The sequence below is a fragment of the Lissotriton helveticus genome, chromosome 9 (genome assembly GCF_964261635.1).
Source record: "Lissotriton helveticus chromosome 9, aLisHel1.1, whole genome shotgun sequence".
Lineage (NCBI taxonomy): Eukaryota > Metazoa > Chordata > Amphibia > Caudata > Salamandridae > Lissotriton > Lissotriton helveticus.
Window position 1 is genome coordinate 958,549,990 of NC_136070.1, and position 20,181 is coordinate 958,570,170.

At 46.2% G+C, this 20,181-nt stretch overlaps 1 protein-coding gene across 3 annotated transcripts in view; it reads right to left on the reverse strand.

The window, feature by feature from the left end:
* The window catches only part of INKA1 (inka box actin regulator 1), a 38,227-nt gene extending 26,577 nt beyond the window's left edge, over positions 1–11,650 (reverse strand). The window contains exon 1 of one of the 3 annotated variants that reach the window (XM_078661238.1): positions 11,560–11,650. In XM_078661238.1, the coding sequence (XP_078517364.1) occupies positions 11,560–11,562 (3 nt within the window). In that variant the 5' untranslated portion in view covers positions 11,563–11,650. Of the gene's footprint in view, positions 1–3,715; positions 3,915–11,559 lie in introns of those variants that run through there. The other 2 variants (XM_078661239.1, XM_078661240.1) reach the window with 2 other exon arrangements.
* Between the last annotated feature and the right edge of the window lie 8,531 nt (positions 11,651–20,181).

The following is a 20,181-nucleotide window of genomic DNA, read 5'->3' on the forward strand; positions in this document are numbered from 1 at the left end:
CTGACCTTGTAGTTCTGAATCCTGACATGATTTCACCTCTTACCCACATTCAGGCCAAGCCAAATCTAACATCCAGCTGCTGAGCACTTGCACACAGGGAAACCGAGAGAAAAGGTGAAGAGGGTCTGTTGGGCTGTATCAGGAGAAGTCAGCAGACCACAATCCTTGGGTAAAACCATGTTGTACCCCCGAAACAATAAACCACTTTCAGGAGCCAGCAAATAAGAGGTGCACAAACTAACATTTAAATATATATCTAATTCTTAAACCATCTCCTCCTAGGTCATGTACAGTTATGCAGGATGAGTCACATGACATTTTCTCATATCTATTAAACCAGAAGTCCATGTGTGAGATCTCAATGTTCAATCATAGAATGAACACGAGATCTCCTAGAACAAACTTCAGTGTTCTGCCTGAGTTTTCTTATTAATAGCAATGAATTGTCGTATATCTAACCACTCACTGTTACAGAGTTGGCCACACATATTGCTAAAAACACACTTTTTTGACTATGGTGTCTAGGCTGATTGAGTCGGTCCCACCAGTATTCAAACCTGTGACTTGTAGATTAAACACAGATTTCTAAATTAGTCGATTGAAAAATGCATGTAGACAACCAGCTACATTTAGTAGCATTCTTTTGTTTTTGTACCAAGTACAGATATGATTTTGAAATGTTAGAGGGCTTTCGAAAATTATATTCGGGTGACGACATTTTCACAGGTTTTTGATAGGGCCCTGCGCAGGAAAAGGGGGCCAAATCCAATTCGGGACAAGTAAATAGGTGTAAACACTAAGGAAATATATAGGGCCTCATTCACAAAGGTGATGTTACACTTTTGTGTAAGTTTATGATTTGTTTTGCAATTCACAAAGCAATTTTACGAGTAGTATCTTTACGACTGCCTATCCTTTATGTGTCAAGTCGCCGCCATGAGTGCCAAGAAGCCACAGTTGTAAAGATATTGCTCATAAAATTCTTTAGTGAATTGCAAAAAATCGTAAAGTTACAGTGAGGTGTACGTTTACCGTTGTGAATCAAGCTCATAGTATCTTAGAAGATTTCACTGTGGTATTTACAGCAGTAGCACACTGGATAATAGAAAATTATGAATTTTTAACGCAAGCCTGAGTCTCTCAGGTGAGGCAGAGCCAGTCACAAGGCAGCCAGGCTGTTTTTTGGACATCCTTTTCTTGTGCAGAAATTCCAAATTTTTACTAACTTGACTTTTCGTCTATCTGAATTTTTTTCCTAGCAGGCTCTAAAATCCAGAGCGAATGGTTTGGAGCGCGGATGTTCTTGGTAATGGGGAGTTGTATGTGAAACAATTTACCTCTCTCCATTTTGCCCACTGGAGACCATATCGACATCTGTAAATGGGTCAAAATGTTCCTGTTCAATTCTTGAATTCAGCTTTTTTCATTTATGAGTAGCTTCACCAAGATGCTCTTAGTGGCTTATAATGAATAACCACTAGTATAACTGACTTTAGCCCTGCCATTCCTAAGGATCTGGCTGTCAGGAAAAATCTTCGACAATAACTCTTTGAATAATTTGGATATTCATGTTATGATGGTGTACCCGTTGGGCTTAATGCTGACCCTGGCATGAAGTTGGCAATTCCAGGTATATTGTGAACACTCATGGTATGATGGTGGTTTTTTTCTGGCATAATGCTGTCCTGACAAAATGTATTCCAGGCATATTATGGGAATCCATTGCGCGATGGGGGCCTCTCACTGGCATAATGCTGGTCCTGGTCGAATGGTGTAGACTCTTGGCATATTGGTACAGACGATCCTTCTCCAAGGATGAAAAAGAACCAGAGCCGAGGCCCAAATAGTGCCCAGTGCAATAGTTTAATGGCACACAAGAAAGCAAACACCCTACGCGTTTCGAAGTTCTTGCACTTCTTGCTCACGGGTGAGGTGGAATTCACGGCCATTCTGTTTAAAGATACAATGCTGTTTTTACAACGTGCACGTGATCAATGAAAATAGAAAAGTTACATTGTTGCAATTTTCGTCCGACTTGAAACAATAACGTTTTTTGTTTGATATATGCAGAGCAATTGTATTAATAAACCTTAAAGTTTTTTAACCAAATTCATTATCATTTAGCAAAACGTTATTCCAATAACAAAATAATGGGCACATATATTTCCGCATCATTATCGAGTCTGTAAATAAAGCCCAAGTGGGCAAATAACACTGACTCCGTTCTAATTGAATAACTGTTTGCAAATTATTAATTGAACCATAACATATATTGTTATTAAACAGTGTGCTTAAACGTTTCAACACCGTAATTCCCGCTTCATGAGATAAAGCCCAAGTGGGAAACCCCTTCCAATCTGCACATGAAGTGCGGTTCCGCCTCCCCCTTAGCGCTGCGGCGGAATAGCCGCCGCAGCTAAAGGGTTAAATAGAATGGCCGCGAATTCCACCTCACCCGTGAGCAAGAAGTGCAAGAACTTCGAAACGCGTAGGGTGTTTTCTTTCTTGTGTGCCATTAAACTATTGCACTGAGCACTATTTGGGCCTCGGCTCTGCTTCTTTTTCATCCTTGGAGAAGGAAAGTATGTACCAGGAGTATCGTATTATTTAAGGGGTTGGCGACCCCGCCGAGTGCCCACCGCTCCAAGAGGCTAAAGCACGCCGCAATTTGGTGTCTGGATATATATATCTATATATATATGCCTTTACCCCACAGCTAAGTATTAATATGGTAAGTTAAACCTCTCTCTCTATATATATATATATATATATATATATATATATATATATATATATAATTATATATATATATATATATAATTATACATACAGATATATAGACAAAGAGGGAGAGAAAGCGAGAATCAGAGAGAGAGGTAGGTTTAACATACCTCATTTATACTTAGCTGTGTGCTAAAGGCATAAATAGTGGAGAGGTGTGGCTCACTGGTTAGAGGCGGCAGACCTGTAAGCAGAGAACGGCCCGGGACCAGGGTTCAATTCCCGACGCGGCAGGGTCTTGGACCAGGGTCAAGGGGCTCGATAATTCTCGCCTCAGTGCCTACTCTAACCAGGGAACACACTCGGTAACTCTGGGCATTAAGCTTGCCTCATCTCTACAACGGCCCCCCACAGACGCCGGGGATGCCTGGTTTCACCCTGGAGATACCCAGAAAGGGACCATCTCACAAGGAAACCCAGGACGGGTTCCCCAGCGGTCTACAGCGCCAGGACACTCGGGTAGAGTAACAGTGCGCTTTACAAGTATCCCACATTTACATGGTAAAGGCATCTGTTGTAAAGTCGCACCAACATGTGCCCCAACAGTAAACAATAACACAGCCTCCTACAGAAGACATTAGTTGGAACTCTGTACTGACAACATAAAAATACTTGCTGTCATCATCTGCTTACCACGCCTACACATCCGCCAGGCAATGAGCACATGTCCCACCCAGGGAAACAAGGTAACCACTCTGGTACCCACAAAAATTCTCACAACTCATTAAAACTGACATCTTCAACATGCTTACCGCACCTCTCCATAAACCGACCCCAATCTACGACGGAAACGTTTTGAAAGCCACAGCCCTGACTAGTGACAAGGTTGTGATGCTATACTAATGACAGACAGTGCACAATATGGGTGTGAATTAACAACAACTAGACATCCTGCGAATTTTAGGCCTATAATCAAAGAGGAAAACAAGCTAACCTACAAGTACCAGCTGTGGTTGTGACCTAAGACTTAAAACCGAGACTGGCTGAATCTCACCCCGATGACATGGTCATTCTCGTCAGCCACGTTTCAGCTGGGAGGACACCTTCGCCATCACAGACAACATTGCGGTTACTTGTCAGCACCAACGTATTAATAATGACAAAAAAACGTCACTGTGACTCAAACCTTTCGCGTTGGGCTCAGCTCGTGCTCCTGTGAGATCTCGAGCTCCCCTAGACTGACTCCCTCGCCGTGATGTCAGTCTGAGGCGGGCCAGGGGGCCGCGCGCGCCCTGCTGCTCGGAGGGAGCTCGCGCCGTGCACTGTAACGGCCGCGTTCGGATTAAATTGACTGCACAGCTGCAGGCTTCACGCGGCAATGGAGTCTCCCCCTGCTTTCAGAGCTTGTTGTGGGAATCTGCGGGGGAAAGTTGAGCCGTTTGAGGCTGTTCTGAGAAACGTTTTTCATTTTTCGGTCCCGCGGTAGCTAAGACTTTTTGATCTTACTAATAAGTATGGCCCAGAGTTATCAAGCCGTTGCGTTTTGCTTGATTTCTCAAAAGGCTACCGCAAAGGCTTCAGGACCAACCACTGCACCTTTTGCACTGATAGTGATAACAGCAATGCCTCTGTTTCTACTGCTTATCAGTTTTCTGTTTTTTTTTGTGCATGACGTGCACACCATCATATATGGAGAAGATATTCTGACAGATTTTAACTTGCATATCCAGGGAACCGAATTAGAGTATTAGTGGTATACCATCATTACCCACCTAGGAGCTAAACACTCGTTGCTGAGATGTCAACAAAAGGTTCACGGGGCCCCAAGACAAGCCAGCCAGCCAGGATCTGTCCATTATGCACAGGGGGGTCGCACGCAGACTGAGGCTCACACTTACCTGAGATTGTCTTTAGTCTGTGCCAATAGCTGCAGGTATTTGTGGCCTAGAGACAGGGTGCAATAGGTTCAGCAACTATCTCATTGGCTGATGCCGTATGGTATCTTCTATGGCTTCCCTCATCTCGCCTGAGTGGGGAAGTAGAGTGACTTCCATGCTGTCCAATGACCGGAAAGAGAAGAATAGTGTTTGCTGCTTTCCTCTGGATGGGGAGTGTAGGATAACTTCCAGACCCTCCCTTGAGTGGCAGGTACATCTCCTAGACATAGATAGGAGAGTAGAACGGTTGTGACTGTTTTCTTGTGGGTGGAGCAGAGTATTGTGGCTTCCAGTACTCTCTCTTGTTCCTGGGAGGGGAGGGGAGGCTGGTGTCTAATTCTCCTAATCTGGGTGTAGGAAGGCGCCCATGCTTTCTCCTTGGTGGGAGAGTGGGGAGGTGTCCTCTACTTTCTACTGGGTGGGTTAGAGGAGGGTGGCTTTCACGTTGTCTCCTTGATGGGAATACATAGGATGGCTTACACTACCCTCCAATGGCTGAAAGAGTAGTTTAGTTGTCTCTCCTCTTTTTGGAATTTTGGGCTGCTCTCTTCTTGTTGGCAGAGCAGGGTGGTTTCCATTGGTCTCTCCCGAGAGAGGGAGAGTACATTGACTTCAGTAGCTCTTTCTTGGGCTGGAAGAGTAGAAGCGTTTCTACTACTCTCTCCTGGGCTGCCCTCTTCTGGTCAGGGAACTAGCAGCCCTTTCACTATGGCCAGGAAGAGTTTGCTGGCTGCCACTACCACCCACTGGGCTGATAGAACAGGGTGGCTTCTGCTACTTTCACATAGCCTGCTCTTTCCTGGACTGGGAGGGTACAATGGCTTCCATTGCTCTCTCTTTTACAGAGGATAGTAGGGCGGAGGTAGGGTGCCTTCCAGGGCTCTCCTTGCCATTATCTCAGCACAACTCTCTATCAACTACCTGAGCATGACTGGTGACACACAGAAAGTAGGAAGAGCTTTGCTAGTGTTGAGGAGTGTAGCCCTTTGACCCCCCCCCCATACTCCCAATCCATCATCTTTCAAGAGCACTAAAACCCAAGCGCCTAGAAAGTATCTCACAGTCTTGGATGGATACAAAATATACACTGGAACTCCGTTGTATATTTTAATGTTGTAAAGCACGGGAACACTACTGGGTCGCACTGAATGGGCTGCCTGTTTACACTTGAAGAGAGCTCTATTGCAAAGACAAGGCTTTTTGGTGATGGCAATATAGCTGCACCAAGCTAAACAAGCCCTGGCAAAGCTAATGGGTCTGTTGTAGGCTGCCCTCTTCTGGGTTTGTCAATGCTTGCTTTGTTTTGCCACAATTTTTGTAAAATGTTATTGCTGAGAGACCCGTGGGGCCTCCACCAACATAAAAAATAAACACTAGCTCAAAGCAAAAATATATTTTGGTCTCAAAAAGCACACATTGTCAAGGTAATTCTTAGCACTGAAAGTAACTCCTTTGTGTGTGGTTGTGCTCCCTGTGAAAGAGCAGAATCCCATCACTTACGTTGAATATCAGCAATGGTTGAAGTTGGCTAACCCACTGCCCCATGCTGTATGCTATAGTGGGCAGGTAAAATATGTGAATGACACAACTAAAGACCAATAGATGAAGATGGCTGGCTAAAAGCCCCTATATGTAGGTAATTTATATATACAATTTTAGTAAAATCAAAAGTACTTGGCTAAAACAAAACCTAATGAACGCACAGCATTAGCACATACATTCTGTGAGTAGTGAACTGCATTAACAGAAATATCTTTGCACTAATATGGTGTAGTCTTCTGCAGCCCATATGCTGCTTCTCTTCCGCTACACTCCATGGATACGAGACTAGCCAAATAAAATACCAGATATATATGGCAAAACATATGGCCTCCAGGTAAATTGGAAAATTCGGCCATGTATCCAGAACGAGTAGCTGACTCCGTGGGGAATTGGGCTACGTCATTATGCATATTAACTAACAGTTTTAATTATCGGGGCGTGCACATTATGATAATTTCTACATTAAACTGCCAGCTTAAGTTGGCCCCTGTAATAGATAAGTTACAAAGAGACTTTCCTGCTTGGGATTCTCTTCCTATCCATGCCATGGGCCTTGTCGCCCTTTTCAAATTGATCGCTTTCTCTAAATTTTTATACATAATGGAAAATTCTGCACAAGATTTGGAAAATTCTGCACAAGAAGTTCCAGATTACGTCTTCAACACCATTAGAAGCATGCATGTCCAAAATGTTGTTGTGGGGAGGAAAGTCTCCAAGAATTTGTTGGGGTGGGGAAATGAGCATTTAGTCCACGTTGGAGGGGGGATTTGGCATTGCAGATATTAGACTGTTACTACTGGGCATCGCTACTCCCTGTAATAAATAATTGTCTATTCAGTGAGAGGGAAGACCCATCCATAGATGGAATCACGAGTATTTAAATCATCCGATTTGTTGAAATATTTTTATGGTATCTGACCCCCTGATACACTACCTGGTCCCATGAAAGCAGCCTCAGCTCCTGGCACAAGGCTCTGAAATGGATTCCATGTCTGAGTAATTTTACCAGAGTGAGCCCATTATGGCAGGGCACGATGATAAATGCAAGTTACTAAACTGAAGGGGTTCCAGCAATGGGATTACCTTTGTATCTTTGGGGTGGGAGATGTTTGGGGTAAAGAGTATCCATAATCATTTGTGACGCTTGTGCAGAAAAACGAGTTACATTGTTCTCATTTCTTTAAATATCTACAACTGACCAGGCATTCAGGAATTTAAAATCCACTGGAGGGTACAGATACTACAGAGGTGCTGGGAGACAAGTCATTTCCTGATTATACAGTTCCCTGACACTAAATACTCCTGAAAGATTCACCACAGTGTGTCAATCAAGGGAAAAAGACATTGGGACACTAGAGAAAGTTGAGTGGAATGAAGCTAGATTAGCGCCTCGCGAGCTTGCAATATCCGCACTTCTCTGCCTTTTATGAAAACATTTTTTTAATACAGGTTTTATTACACACTGAGCAGGCTCTGTAAGATTGGAATTATAACGAAGTCCCATCATGCTCACACTGTGCGGATGAATAGGAGACTGGTTTCATGCGATTTGGAAATGTCCAATGATAGCAACATTCTGGCAGAAATTGGGGTATGCTACTCAGAATTCTAAGCCGAAAAGTAGATAAATCCACTGAAATGCACATTTTAAGAATAAGTGAGGAAGAGGATGGACCACAATATGAAAGGCCTTGGTGGGGATGGGATTTCTTATTCTTGCAAAAAAGTGGAAATTATAAGGTGCCCTAAAACACTCAGAATGGCTGAATGCAATGGACCATTGTGCAACAACGAAGAAAGCAATTCATCGAGTGAGAGGCTGTGCGAACAAGCATATAAAAATTTGAGGACCCTGGTGGAACTATTTTAATATGGGTTTACATTGATGAAGGTTGGAATGAGTCTGCCTGTATGGAATCCTTGCCGACAGATTAGATGCAACTTGTTGGTGAAAAGACAACAATGTGCTTGCCAATAAGGGAGATTGCACAGGGTTTTACAATCAATAAAAACGTGAATTAATTACACACAGTGTAGGGCCTTGAGAAATATATGAGTACCACTCCACATTCTACGATACATCACTACATCAAATGTATTGTACATCAATATGTATTATTATTCACATATTTATATCCTATTTTGTTTCAACTTTAGTACACTACGTAACAGACAGGTATCTCATTATTGTACATCAAAAATAGTTCTAGGCATTAGTATTTTAGGTCCACTGGATATAGACTAACAGTGTAAAGACATCTCTACAAATATGAGGTGCACTGTATACTGGGAATGTCTAATGTTTTCCTAGAACCACCGTTTTTATTAGTGAGATGAGTGACTATGCATGTGTGAATTATGTGTGATAGGGTGCTCATGAAAAATTATTAAAATTAACATTCAAAACTAATTTTGATAAACAATAATTCAATACTTATCTGCTACGCGAATCACTAAAGTTGAAGCATGCATGAAATACATATGTAAATAATTGTATTTGTTAGTTTAGAATATATTTGTTGTGGTCATGTGTTATAGATGGTGTGACATTGTCCACCAGTGAAGCAATAGAGGTTGGACAGGGGTTCTAACTCACTTTTCTATACATAACCCACCTCACATAACCCAAAAGAATATTTTGGGGTACCCTTCCTTTAATTATAATAGTGCTCCACATTCCGCAAAGTTCCCTATAGGACCATAGGAGTACCTTCCAAAAGGTATCGTAGATCCCTCAGCATCAAAGTAAGAATCCTAGATGTACAAATATTAAACGATACTACAGGAATCTGGAAAACAAGTCTCCGCTTTTCAGACTATTGTCCATTGAACTCTGCAATACTGGGTGATCCATACATACAACTACAGCAATTATTCCTGTCTTCATTGGTTCGATATAATTAGGGTAAAATATAACTTATAGCGCCAAGACGCTACCACATAGAACTCAGAGCACCAAGGATGTTCTTGAAGTTGATAACCAGCAGAACTCGACAGAGTGAGGGCCCTTCTGTGGAAAGCTGACCGTTTTCAAATCCCTGGTGATCTGCAGGTTCACGAATAGTCAAGCAGAGAGAATTCCACAGTTTGGCATTGAGGATGTGTGTTAACATTGCACAGAGTAGGGCGCAGCAAGGAGTGGACCCCATTGTGTGCAAAATTTACAATCTTTCCAAGCTGCACTAACAATTGTAAAAGGGGAACCTTCCTGCTCAAAAACAATAGTGAGATGCTTTTTCCTGTTTCTATGTGTGCTGCTGAATATAGCACACATGGAAAGAGGAAAGAATGAGGAGAAATAAAAATATTTCTCCTTGTTACATCGGTTCTGGGGAGGCATAAGGCTGTGGCGCTGCTCCAGGTTTACGTGATTAAGTAAATGTGGGGCAGCTGCAAAATCTGTGGGTGTTGCGTGGGAACACCCACTGCAATGCCCATGGAACACCTCCTTGACGCAGAGTAAGGCAGCGCTGCGACTTGCTCTACTTTGTCTTACTCCATACCTATGAGGCCATGCAAAGCCACGCAGGGTGGCTTCGGGTCACCGGGAAACATCGTTTACAACGCAACTTTTACCACGCAGTGCCTTTACGACGCAACTTTTACAACGCAAACCATTACAATGCATTGCGCTGGGGGGCGCTCTAGGATAGGGAATAAGTTTAATTTACTATCCAACACCTTCCCTAGTGTCCACGGGGACTGGAGTTGGAATAGTAAATTAAACTATTCACTATCCAGCACCCCAAAGCGCTATGCGTTGTAAAGGTTTGCGTTGTAAAAACGCGTTGTAAAGGCATGCGATATAAAAGCGGGTCACCTCATGCATGCTTGAGAGGCAAGCGCCACCTGAGCATTAAAAAAAGTGACGCTGCAGCGGCTCAAGTCTCTCATATATAAGCCCGTTGGTGTCCACCAACAGGGAGCAATCTGGCAGTGCCTAATATTGCACAGAAGTTCACTAGACACAGTATTACTATACATCACCCTAGGAATGTGCCACTACATTCTGCCAAATCCACAGAAGTACACCACATCATTACATTGGGGACCTCTACCAGACATTGGGCTTTTTTCACAATATCCCCCAATATACATCAGAGAGATTTATTTCTTCTTTCTCTGTGCTCTTCTTTCACGTGATGCCAGATCAATATTTCCTTCCCCTTCTATCCCACTGCCCCTCTCTTTTCTTTGAAAACTTTTTCTTACAATCCTCTCCCTCCACTAATCTCTGAATATCTTCTCCTCCTTCTGTGCTCCACTTTTCTCTCTCCCTCTCTCAATTCTTCAGTGTTGCTTCCATATAGCTTTACCCCTCGGAGATCTCTCCTCTCCCTCAATGCCAACCACGTACTTTGATCTCTCTCCTTTCTCTTTAGCTTTCCATCTCTCCCTCCATCATAAACACACCATCCTCAAACTTTCTGTACCTCCTCTCTCCAAGTCCCTGAACCAACTTATAGCTTTACTCTTATTCTCCTGCCTCTTTTTTCTTTTTCTGTCTCTCTCCTTCAAAAATGCATCATTGTGTTTTTTCCCTCACCATTACACATCCATATTTCATACGGGACCTCAGTCCCTTCTTCCATAAGGGCCATATTCATAATATTATCACGAAACACTGAAAGACACCCTGCTGCGCTACGTGAAAGGGAGAGGGCGGAAATGTGTCATATCTATCAACATATGGTGCATTCCTGCTCTCTCCTTGTGCTAGCACACTTTTGGCTGCTGAGTGCCAACGCAGGCACCCTTGCACCAGGGTGCAAGGGTTTCAGTGTTACAGGCAGGGTTGTTTTTCTGCAGGAAGGTATACCTTCCAGCACAAAAAAACAATCCTTTGAGGCGTTTTCCTGTTTTGGATTGTGCTGCAGAAGTAGAAATAGGAAAATACAAGGAGAAATAAAGATATTACTTCTCCTTACGCCTCCCCAGGAAAGGTGTAGCATTTTGACGTATCCACAGGACTACCACTCATGGTAAATCTGGGAATGTGGAATTATCCTTGGGTGGATGCATTGGAACACCCATGCTCCACCCATGGAATACCTCCCTAGGGGGTAGTAATGAAAGGCAGCAAGATTTACCAAGCACGGCAGGGCCATGTTTTGCGCTGCACTCGCATGGCGCAAGGTCGACGCAAAACTTTGATAAATATGCACCTAAATGTATTGCAGCCGTGCAGAGAAGTGCAGGTACTCTCCCTTTCAAATTCCTAAAGTGCCGGGACTCAGTGCCGGATAGTACCATCCCATTTAAAGCACTGGATAGAATAGTGACATTTAATCTCTGCTTGGCTTCTACTCAAAAATAAGGTGTGTGCGCAGACATTTCAGATGCTCTCGCTACAGCTTACCATGGTTCGGTGGTGAATCCAAGTCACGGTGTGCCGCAGACCCGTCCTTCCCTTCTCATGGCCGCTGGTTCCAGCAGATACTGCCTGAGCATACGAGGCCTCCCTGTCAGACCCAGCACAAGGGCCCTTTTCAATCACAGGAAGCTGAGGCCTTTCCTCCGGAAGCACGTGACGTGCAGCCTGCGGATCTTACAGAGGGGCTGAGGGCCCGGGTGGGCTCGCATGGCCCAGGCCATTGTTCTAGCGGATGCCCGGAATAGATTCGAAGAGGAAACCCAGTGCAGCCCACAGACCCCCAGCTCAAACATCCTTCGTTCCTCGAGCTCCTATAAGACCATGAAAGCGCCACACAAGCAGCAAATGGAATCAGTTAGAATCTACTGCAGACATAACCACCTGCCAGATACATAGGAACACAACCATATAAGTCAAGCAAACCTATTGGCCACCCCTCCCCTAAATCATCCAAACTTGCTGGAACAGATGTTCCAGATGCACGAACCGAGTCACAAACCATATATCCCAAAGCTACTGCTCAGCCAATCTCAGTTCTCATACAAAATTGCCCCTCAACGAACCAGGGGCCATATTATCAAGAAAGGGCAATACATTATCGCCGCTTTAATCGTCAGGAAACTGCCACTAAAGCGTCGATAATGAGCTTGATAATATGCCCTTGTGAATTCCCATAGAAGCCCAGCTTCACACCAGAACCTGGGCTTCTATGGAAATTCACAAGGGCCTATTATCAAACCCATTGTCGCCGCTTTATCGGCAGTTTCTTGCCGATTAAAGCGGCGATAATGTATCGCCCTTTCTTGATAATATGGCCCCCAGATCGTATCTCAATGTGCCATTGCAAAAAAAAACTGTTCACCAAACAGCAACAGCACAACACTAGACAAGCCCCAACAAGTCAGCTTCGACTTGACAATACTGATCCAATCACACTAATCAATCCGAGTAGATCTTTTCTGCCACCACTTCACTTACAAAGCCCTCTTCAAACAGACTATCTCCCTCCTCTGCAAAAAAAAAATCAATAACACCTGCTTCAGAAAGGGATCTGTGCTTCCTTTCACCCCGAAGAGAGTGGTACAGACCCCTCCTCTAAAACACTCTGACAAAGGAGAAGCCCAAATTAACAGGCCCATATTGATCATCCCTAACATCGACAACTTTCTGCAAAGTTTTTACCAAGTACCATGACCTCTAGTTTGAAACGAGTAGTACAAGCAACAAGGTACGGTTGCATTTTTAGCCCTGTTCTTTTGAGCATGAATATGAATAGTGTAGAAGTCGCTTCAGAGAGCTCATTGGCATCTGGATTATTGAGGGCAGCTAAACATTTTGTATATCTCTCTAAGGGCCAGATGTACGCCCGTTTTTGCGTGCGCAAACGGGTTTGCGACCCGTTTGCGCATGCAAGAACCTACAGGGCCATGTACACACCCTATTTAGCGAGTCGCAATTTATTTGCGACTCCCTGATATGATTTGCAACTCGCTATTAGGAAGGGGCATTGCCTTCATAATAGCGACCCCCAAATGCCATGTATGACTGTTTTGCAACCGCAAGTGCGGTCACAAAACAGTCGCAGTTTACCACCCTAGAAGGGTGGTAATCCACTCGCAAATGGGAAGGGGTCCCCAGGGGACCCCTTACCCTTTGTGACTGGCTCTAGAAATATTTTTTAAGGGCAAGCAGTGATCCCAGGCACCACTACCTGCCAGGGCCGGACTGGGAACCACAACCGGCCCCGGGGAAGTGCTCGGTCAACCCCCCTGCCCCCCCCCCCCCCAGTGGGGAGGGGGGGGGGTTTGGCTGAGCACTTCGCCAGAGCCGTTTTTCGGCCGATTTTGTTACAGGGCCGAAAACGGCCCTGTAACAAAAACCGGCCCCCACCCGTGCGGCGCACCGGGGGATTGCCCGGTGCCCGCTATGGTCAGTCCGGGCCTGCTGCCTGCCCTTAAAACATTTAATGAAAAAGTTTCATTTTTCTTTTGTGAAATTCATTCCGTTTTCCTTACAGCAAAAGGGGCTGCATTAAAAAAAAGTGCTTTATTTAAAAGCAGTTCCAGACATGGAGGTCTGCTGAGCCCAGCAGGCAACCATACCTGGGAGGGCCAGCAATTCCCAATGGGGTCGCAAACTGAGAGTGCCTCATGCAATGTGCAACCCCATTGGGAATCGCAATCAGTGTCACAGACACTGTAGTACTTACCAATTTACGACTCGCAAGTCGCTATTTTGACGCAATTTGCAAGTCGTAAATTCCTTGGTCGTACATCTGGCCCTAAATGCTGATGGTTTCTTTATGGTGTCCCCAGCTTAACAAGAACAGCAGCCTTGGTACACCTTGCTTGTTGTACCCATAGACTCATGCCACACCTCACTGATGAAGCACAAAGAAGATGAAACAAGTCTGGGTCTCTTGGCTCCAGCAGATGGGACAAAGCATAGCAGTTTAGCCAGATTGCTAAATGTATAGTCAAGTTGTCCTGTTTTCCACAAAGAGTGTCCCATTCTTCAAAGACACAGAAATGTCCGAAGATACTGCCCAGTGGCATTCCAAATGGTTTCGAAGTGTTAACTCAATTAACTTGATGCACATGTTTTATTCTCTGCAGCAAAGCCTAAACATACTATAAAAGACCCGAAACTGTAATAAATAAACTAAGTCCAAAGGTACACAAAATCCAGGGTAAGAACTAGTTAATAGCAGGGGATGGCCTTTTTATCCCTGTCCTGAGGCAGGCAAGGAGTGTTAGTTGATATCAGTGGCGCTTTTCTCACCATCACAGGCCATTACTTACTGCTCCTCGCAGTAGGCCAAGTCCTACTGTTGAATCTATGAAGTACCGGTGATACCTGGGTTTGACCAGTCATGGTTTTACTTTAGTACCTGGTAAGGGGGTTGGGTCTAGTCACAGTGTGACAGTTCCCTCATTCAAATGAACATAACTTTATTTACTGACATGTGAAAGGAGAGCACTTAAAATAAGATAGAGAAAAGCAAACTAGAGATATGTAGCGCAGCTGGACTTGGTATGTGGCCCTAGGAAGGATTACAGTGTTTTGTAAAGTAAAGTGAAATGGAAGTAATATATGCAGCTCTAATTCAATTATTTCCTTTTGGCAGATGTTCGTGATCAATGGGAATTCTAGTCTAGCCTTAGAAAATCCATTGTCACCCAGTCAATGGCGTTCCAATCTTTAAAGGCCTTAGTTAGTCTCTGTTTGTCTAAGAAAGTCCAGTCAAAGATTTCTTCATATTCAGTTTAATAAATGAGACGTGGAGTTGGCAGCCCCCAACCCCAAATCATTCACCTGATGCGCAATATTCATTTAGAGTTTAAAAACCCGAGATTAACGTCGGTGAGGATTCTCGCGGGAATGAGACACGAAATCTTCGATCAATCCCCTCAATCGCCTCTGATCTTCAACCTCTTCTAAAAATCAATTACCTTTTCCTGGGAAATAAAAATGCATGTTACCAGAACATACCTGCATTGTTCCATGGCCAATCCTCCTTCACTCCCACCTAAGCAGTGCTTAATTTGTAACAAAAAAAGTGCTAGGGCCCTCATCAGGAGGGCACTGCAGCTCGCACAGCCCATACCAGCTCTGCCATGACAGTACCAACACAACTACTAACCACCACACTCCTACAAGTGTGAAAATTCAGACAAATCCAGGCTACTCAAAGCAATGAGAATGGTGTGTGTGGCAGGTATTAGTAATTTTAAATGTATATTGAATTAATAAACAGTTATTGTTGTGCTTATCTCTAAATTAGACTAACAGCACCCCCATGTGGCAGACTGTAACAAGTACTGGTGCCGGTGCTAAACACCTGAAACCACTGGCTCAAATTAAGCACCGCTCCCAAGAAATTACTACACATTTCTGTGGAAGGGAGAGAAGGCTGTCAGTACTCATCTGCCACCGCCCTGTGGCAATCCCCATAATAACTAGTTGGTTTTCTTTTAAATCTAGGGGGCATTTTCTCATGGAGTCATCGCAAAGTTAACAGCACTTTATCGCAGCCACAGTGGCGATAAATATATCGCCCTATTCACAAGCTGATGCAAACAGCCCATATCGCCAGTTAACCTGCGATAGCAGCCTCAAACAACATCACCACAGATGACGCCGGCAACTATCGCTAATGAGATGCAGAGTAGGCGTTCCCGTGCCAAAAGCTGCTACAACACCACTCCACAACATTCTTAACGACCAGCCAGATCAGCGATAAGAACCCAAAACAGGCGATAAGGCGCATTAGCAGCAGGAAATTAACACCTGCTCTGACCTGCTGTAAAGTAGGACGACAGCCTGCACCAGAAAAGGGAGCCCAGCCCAGAGCCACACCTGAAGGGCAACAGATGCCATGGAGCCAATGATCATGCAGCTGGGAGCCCCAACAGGGCACAACACCCACAGCCACCACACCCAGGACCCCACCTCCCCGGGCACCCACCCCTCCCACGGGCAAAGACATGCCACATCAACCACACAAATCATGTACGTCTGATGTCGCACAATCACATTTGTTGACATGCATGTGTTGTCACAAAATGAGCATCACACATTCACCTTCGAATGAACAAACAAAAATGTATTCAAATAAACACAGAACAGAAATGAAGACACATGGCGGCTCTCCTCGGGACAATCTGTAGGTCACAGCCTGCAAGACAAAAATTCAGATGAGAATGTTTGACTTGAGCTCATCAAAGTACAGAGAGAGAGCAAATGAGAGAGAGAGATACAGAGAGAGAGAAATAGAGGGAGAGAGAGAAAGACGGACAGAGAGGGAGAGAGAGAGAAAGACAGAAAGAGAGGGGTAGAGAGAGAGACGGACAGAGGGGTAGAGAGAGAAAGACAGACTGATAGGGGAAAAGAGAGAAAGACAGACAGAGAGGGGGAGAGAGAGAAAGAAAGAAAGAGAGGGGGAGAGAGACACAGATAACAGAAGAGATGGACAGGGAGAGAGAGTGCTGACACTGCACACCCAGGCCTCACTGCTCACCTGCTGACACCGGTGTGTCTCCAACCACGTGCCGGTATGTAGTGCAGTTCACCAGGTCCCACATCTGAAACAGATCCGTCATCTGAAACAGAGTCCAGATACATGAATGGCAAAGTACATACAAATGCACACAACATCATCGCCTGTCCGCCCCTTCGCACCCAGGCAGCAGCACCCCAGCCCCTCACGCCGCCCAGTGGTGCATGCTCGCCCTTGAGCACCCAGGCAGCAGCACCCCAGCCCCTCCCGCCAACCAGTGGTACATGCTTGCCCATGCGCACCGAGGCACCTGCACCCCAGCCCCTCCCGCCGCCCAACGGTGTATGCCAGCCCCTGCGTGCCCAGGCCTCACTGCTCACCTTTCGCCACCGGCGTGTCGCGATGAGGGTCTACCATGTGCCGGTGCAAGCCCCAAGCCCGGGGCCCGCGAACAGTGCACCCTCCACATCAAGCAGCCCCGCTCCGCAGCCCACCAGGTCCCACATTTGATTCTGGGTCTTGATTTTGCCATGGCAGAGGACATACCAGTGCATCCGGCATCATCGCAGGCTGCACACCCACTCAGCCCTTGAGGTGCCACTAACTCTGTGATCCAGAAGGGACGTCACGTGGCTGTAGGCCCGTGCTGCCCGCTGGCCCTGGACTACACTGCAGTCCATCAGGGCACACAAATCCTGAGCAGTCCGGACCGCCGGGACGGGGCATCATCGCAGGCTGCACACCCGCTCAGCACTTAAGGTGCCCCTACCTCGGTGCACCGAAAGTCACCGTCCCGTGGCGGTGTGCCTGTGCCGGCCGCAGTGTATCCGGTGCCACCAAATCTGTGCCCCAAAGTCATGGGCCCTGTATGATTTGGTATCGTGGTGTGGACGCCATCATATCACCTCCGGGCCTGGCGAAAGTGATGTTGCAGGGCCCTAGGCCGTAATGCCTACATGAACACTACCCAGATACAAAGAGGAAATGACTAAGAGCACGTGCGCCTGGCCCTTTTTATTGGCAGGGTCACATGTCCTGCGACGCATGTGCTGGATGGGTGTGGTGTGGGTGTACACCACCCGTGAGGGAGTGGCTGTGGCATGCTGACAACTATATCCAGCAGATCACTACAGGGAAAACCTGGGACATGTAGTGTTGCCCCCCCCCCCCCTGTAAGCGGAGTGGACTGCCCTGGCGTATGTCAGTCCAGCGTAAGGGTGTGAACAATGACCCCGGGGCTCTGGGCATGGTTCCATAATGGGCTGGATAAGGAAGTAACTAAAGCGTGTGTCACCGTTGTTGTGTCTGCACCACCCAGACCGCATTCGGCAATGTGTCACCCTATGACCCAAGTTCTTCGACATGAGCCACATGGACGTAAGAGGAATTCACTGAGTTTATATTCATCCATACTTCCACACTTGAAAGACCATAGACATGACATGTCTGTGTGATTAGGAATGTTTAATGCACATTCAGCGGAGTGTCGCATCTGAAGCAGTACAGGGCCATGAAAAGACCACATGGCGATGTTGGCCCGTGGTGGGCCAGCCAGAGTCCTCCAGGGAATGACAAGTCCAAAGGAAGAGGAATATTTCAGTCCACAGTCTGATTGCTGTGTCATTGGCGATCAAACGGCACTTGGCAGTTCATGTGGAGGTCCAAGGTGAGTGTCGCAGAGTGCATCGGGGGACAGTGGAAGGTGATGATGCAGAGGGCAGGACCAAGCAGAAACTGGCCATACGGCAATGACATGAGGATGGTCTTGAGGTCATTGAGGAACCCAGCTACCACTCGCTGGTGTGCAGCCGTGTCAGACGCTCTTTCTGCATTCACGCTCTCTATGGTCTCCATTAACCTCTGCATGTTTCCCAACTCCTGTGTGACATCCCTAACATCACTCTGACTGGACAGCTGTTCTATCCTCTGAGTCAGGGCTCCAGTGATGTCAGCCATGGTCCGTTGGAGAGCATGGTGCAGACTGTGGGTGTTCGTTAGGGACTGTGAGTGATCCCTGATGGGACTTAGACACCCAAGTATGGCATCTAGTTTGTCTGCCATGCGGTCAATGCCCACCCGCACCTGTTCAGCCAGATTCTCCTGGCACCCCAACACACAGCGTTGGAAGGCCATGTGTTCTTCGTGGGGGTCCTGGGAGGCAGCCGCGGTGGTGGGTGCTGCCTGCTGTGTGGTCTGTGCAGGGGTTGGGGTCTCCTTGTAGCAGCTGGGCTGCCCTACTCCTGGAGGTGGGCTGCTGAGGCTGTCCACGAGATGTTGGAGGGCATCGGAGTCGAAGCTGTGGTGGTCCTCTTCGTCATCAGAGAAGAGAGGTTCGGGCTGCTCTGCAGGAAGTGTTGATTCTCCCTCTGCAATGTGAAGGGGAGATGCAGTTTAACAAAGTGTCTACATGTATGTTGTCGCATTGTACATGTGTTCATGCATAAGTCATGCCTGTGTACATTGTGGCTGTTTGTGAGGTGCTGCCTATTTGATGGGGGACAGTGGGCATTTCGACAAGATGACGTGTGTGTGTTTGTATTTGTACATTATCACCTCACCTTTCCCTGCAATGCCAAATGTGAATGGCCAGTGTCTACACCCAGTCGGCACCAGCTGTGTCCTGTGTTCTGTTGTGGACTTGTTGCGGTTTGTACCACATTGTTGTCAGTGTTGATGTGCTCTGCATGTTATGTGTGTGTGCTGCATTTCAGGGGAGTCGCCCCTGCAGCTCTGATTTTGCTGCCCCTTCTCTATTTCATGTGATGTGCCTTTGACTTCTGTGCTTATGCAGTGCTGGGATGTTGCATACTTGGTTACATTGGTCTGTTGGTGGGAGTTGGGAGCTGGGCATGGTTTGTCCACAGATGTGCTCAGCTCAATTGTACATGTTTGCCATTGTGCCCATCTCCCCCTGTCCCCTCAGTCCCTGGTCGTTACTCAACCTGGTGCTGTTGTGTCCGGTCATGTTGAGCAGTGGTCTCCCAACTCCTGCCACTGTCTCCCCACTGATGACTGTGGACACCATTTCCTCCATATCGTCCAGCTCCTCCTGCGGCGCTGGACTCCCACCTACAGTCTGAATTGCTGCCTTCCAGTTGTTGGTGAGTTTGAGCTTGGTTTTGCGCTTGACATCATTCCAGCGCCTCTTGACCTCTTCCATTGTCCTCTTCAACACTCCCACTGCATTCACCTTGTCCATGATGAACTGCCATAGTCCATTTTTAGTTGCCAATGACACAGTGGAGGCGACGAACAGTTGTTGATGGTGTTCGACCATCTCCGTTGTCAGGATCCTGTTTTCCTGCGGACTGAACCGCTTCTTCCTACTCTTCTTCTCCTTGGCCTTTCCTGAATCCGAGGTCCCAGGCAGGTCCTTTGGGGGGCTTGTGGGGCTCTGGTTCTCCTCCGTACTTGCTCCCGCAACATTCATTCTTCTTCGCTGTTGTTTGGCATTTGTTTATCTGGTTTTTTTCTACTTTTATGGTGATTTTTCCCACCTGACTCGTGTGATTTGCAGGCCTGTCGCTGATTTTCGCTGATTTTTGTATCGCGATTGGCCTCATGGCAGCTTTTTTTGCATTCGTGTTTCGAATTTTTGCGGTGTCGTG